The following is a 4,194-nucleotide window of genomic DNA, read 5'->3' on the forward strand; positions in this document are numbered from 1 at the left end:
TGATGATATTAAAACCACAAATGGAGCTTGGCTGAGTTTCCTTCCCTAATTCCCAGTATAGACTAAAAGATACGCCCTTTAGGGAATTATCTCCTTCACCGGACTAGTTACTTTGTGTCTCAAACATACCTTAATTCTTCCCTTGCCTGGTGCAATGCAGAAGCCTGAGAATGCCCACAGCTCTGTCTCTCTAATGGGAGTTCTGTGTGGGATCTCAGCCATCCCACCCACTCCAGACTGGTGAACAATGCGTGTCCAGTCACTGAAGTCTGCTCCTCCCACCCCTAACAGTTCTTCCAAACAGATCCTGACTATTCACTAGCAGCCCTAGAAAACTAAATTCTACACCTTTCTATGCCGCTATCTTGCCCCACTCCACATCGTCATTCAATATGAAGAAGAAAGCAGGAACAAATAAACCTTCAATGAAGTGACTCCAAATGGCATCTTGCCCACCAATAAATACCAACTTTATTTTATTATTCAGTCCAAACATGAAACAACTCATATATATTTAAATTAAGATACACTGGGTTAATTTCTGAACCAAATGACTAAAATACATTAAATCAGAAGGAATGAAAGGAACAGAGGTCTAGACGTAGAATGAAATGGTTCCAGCTCGCATTCATTGACCATCTTTGCTGCGACCTCATCAAGTGGCAGGCACACTAAGTACTTGTAGCCATTATGTTGCTTGATCTTCAGTCTTTTCTCATCAGAAGATCCATCTAAGCCACATGCCATCATCAATTTCCTCTTGCCAAGAAGCAGTACTGGAAGGAGCATGTGTAGGCCAAATAATGGCCCCAAGACAGCCACGTTCTCACCCCCATGACCTGTGAATGTCCTGCCTGTCATGGTGTAAGAAACTTTGCAAATGTAATTAATTACCTTAAGGATCATGAAATGAGGAGATTATCCCGAGATACCCAGTGGAGCCTAAATCCAACTAAAAGTATTTTTATACAGGAGATGCAGAAGAATATTGGAAGAGGAGTGTATATAAAGACATAAGTAGAAATTGGAGTGATGCACTCTGAAGATAGAAGAGACCATATACAGAGGTGGCCACTAGAAGTTAAAGAGGCAAGCAAATAGACTGTTCCCTCAGAGACTCTAGAAGGAACCAGCTCTGTTGACCCTCTAGCTTTAGTCGAGTAAAACTGATAAGATTTGTGATCTTCAGAACCGTAAGGGAATGAATTTGTGTTCTTTTAAGCCACTAAGTTTGTGAAATTTTGTTACAGAAGCCCTAGGGAGTGAACATAGTGTATATGCCCCCATTTCAGTCTAATGAGAAACAAAATGTCTTTTGGATAATTCCTCGGAAAGATTTTCTCTCCATTACAGAGAGACCCAAGGTGAGGCAGTAAGTTGCTTCTCTCTGGGTTTCATGTAAAATGACCCCTGCACAGCTGCAGCCATTGATTACCATCAGGGGATCAACCTTAGAAGTCAATAGCTGAAACAGTGAAATGAAGTCCTGTGGTTCTGATCTACAGATAAGAATTCATCTACCCTGTCTGTGGGTGCTATGTTAGGAAATATGATATTTACATTTATCATTGACTCAATCTGAGTTGAGAGTGAAGCCTTATTTAGAGCCTAATGCAACTCACTGATAGAACTCGAGGATCTCAAACATTCCTAAACATGTGAGCTAATATGATTATGTCAACATTACAGATGAACAAGCTAAGAGCAGTGGGTTGACATAAAGTGTCAAAGGTCACACAGCTATGACAGAGCAGAGTAGGATTCAAACACCAGGGTCAAGATTCCAAAACTCTCACCCTTAACCATTATGATTTCTGGTCTCCTGTACTCAAAAAACTTGCTCAGGCTTTCTGGAGCACTCATGATTTCTTTTTTCCCAGCATATTTGGAAATGGCTCAAGGCCATTGCCACATCAACGGAAAGAAGATATTCTAGAATTTCTCAAGGCTGCCATCATGTCTTTGTTCCTCAAACTGTAGATAAAGGGGTTCATCATGAGTGTGCCTACAGTATACATCAGTGATGCTGTTGCACTTTTATTGGACGAGTGATTACCTGCCGAACTAAGGTCCACCCCAAAGCCTGTCCCATAGAACAAGGAAACAACTATTAAGTGTGACCAAGAGGTGGAAAAAGCCTTGTACTTTCCACCAGCTGATGGGATTTTCAGGATGGAGGAGATAATTCGAACGTAAGAAAAAATGATCCCAGCGAGAGGAACACCACCCGAGAGACCAGTCACTAAATACACCAGGATGTTATTAATGAGGATATCGGAACAGGTGAGCTTGAGAATATGAGCTAGTTCACAGAAGAAGTGGGACATTTCAAGTCCGCACAGAAGGACAGCCGTAGGGACATCAGAGTGTGGAGCAGTGCATCCAGAACACTGATGATAAGGGACAGCAGAACCAGTAGCCCACAGGGTCTGGGTTTCATGATGACACTGTACCTCAGTGGGTGGCAGATGGCCACAAATCGGTCGTAAGCCATCATTACGATAATTCCATTTTCCCATCCGGCAAACGTCAGCACGAAGCAGATCTGAGAGAGACAGCCTGCGTAACTGATGGATTTGCTCTGTGTCTGGATGTTTACGAGCATCTTTGGGATGGTGGTGGTGATAAAGCAGATGTTCACAAGGGACAAGTTGCAAAGGAAGAAGTACATGGGGGTGTGGAGGTGGGAGTCAGACATGATGGTCAGGACGGTGAGCAGGTTTGCAGTCACAGTAACTAGGCACATGGATAGAAACAGTCCAAACAGGAGGGGCTGAAGTGCTGGCTCCTGTGAAAGTCCTAGAAGGAGAAATCAGCAGTATCTGATAGGTTTCCTGGCTTCATGTTGTTGATGGATCTAATAGAAAAGACAGAGGGACAAGAAAACAAAACTGAAGAGAAAACTCTTTAATCTCATCTATATTTTGAAATCAAAGCAGTGACAGATTCTTCTCTTTGCCTTTCTCTTACCTCTCCTTACCTTATTTTGTTCCTCTCAATTCTCCCTGACTCCCAAGGTTTATTTACCACCTATTTTTTTTTTTGACAAGTAAGGACACTTGATGAGAATAAGATAGGAATCAGACATTGCCCTGACCCACAGGATTATACTAGACCTTCAAGTAAATATTCATTCTAGAATAACATTTTCAGAGTGTATTCTAGAACACAGGGTGACAAAATACAGCCTGTGTGCCACATCCTGCCTGCTATCTACTTTTTTTTTTTTATTAATTAACGGGAAAAAAGAAATTAACCCAACATTTAGAAATCATACCATTCTACATATGCAATCAGTAATTCTTAACATCATCACACAGATGCATGATCATCGTTTCTTAGTACATTTGCATCGGTTTAGAAGAATTAGCAACACAACCGAAAAAGATAGAATGTTAATATAGAGAAAAAAAATAAAAGTAATAATAGTAAGAACAAAACAAAACAAAACAAAACAAAAACCTATAGCTCGGATGCAGCTTCATTCAGTGTTTTAACATGATTACTTTACAATTAGGTATTATTGTGCTGTCCATTTTTGAATTTTTGTATCTAGTCCTGTTGCACAGTCTGTATCCCATCGGCTCCAATTACCCATTATCTTACCCTGTTTCTAACTCCTGCTGAACTCTGTTACCAATGACATATTCCAAGTTTATTCTCGAATGTTGATTCACATCATTGGGACCATACAGTATTTGTCTTTTAGTTTTTGGCTAGACTCACTCAGCATAATGTTCTCTAGGTCCATCCATGTTATTACATGCTTCATAATTTTATCCTGTCTTAAAGCTGCATAATATTCCATTGTATATACCACAGTTTGTTTAGCCACTCTTCTGTTGATGGACATTTTGGCTGTTTCCATCTCTTTGCAATTGTAAATAACGCTGCTATAAACATTGGTGTGCAAATGTCCGTTTGAGTTTTTGTCCTTAATCCTTTGAGTAGATTCCCAGCAATGGTATTGCTGGGTTGTATGGCAATTCTATATTCAGCTTTTTGAGGAACCGCCAAACTGCCTTTCACAGTGGTTGCACCATTTGACATTCCCACCAACAGTCGATAAGTGTGCCTCTTTCTCCGCATCCTCTCCAGCCCTTGTCATTTTCTGTTTTGTTGATAATGGCCATTCTGGTGGGTGTGAGATGATATCTCATTGTGGTTTTCATTTGCATTTCTCTAATGGCCAGG

At 40.8% G+C, this 4,194-nt stretch overlaps 1 protein-coding gene across 1 annotated transcript; it reads right to left on the reverse strand.

Annotated features, from left to right (window-relative positions):
- Nucleotides 1-1,913: 1,913 nt before the first annotated feature.
- On the reverse strand, nt 1,914-2,844 carry LOC143649167 (olfactory receptor 7G3-like). Its single transcript, XM_077119368.1, is given in 3 exon segments — nt 1,914-2,332; nt 2,335-2,808; nt 2,811-2,844. Coding segments are annotated over 3 exon segments (927 nt in total).
- Nucleotides 2,845-4,194: the final 1,350 nt, after the last annotated feature.

Source organism: Tamandua tetradactyla, chromosome 11, assembly GCF_023851605.1.
Source record: "Tamandua tetradactyla isolate mTamTet1 chromosome 11, mTamTet1.pri, whole genome shotgun sequence".
Lineage (NCBI taxonomy): Eukaryota > Metazoa > Chordata > Mammalia > Pilosa > Myrmecophagidae > Tamandua > Tamandua tetradactyla.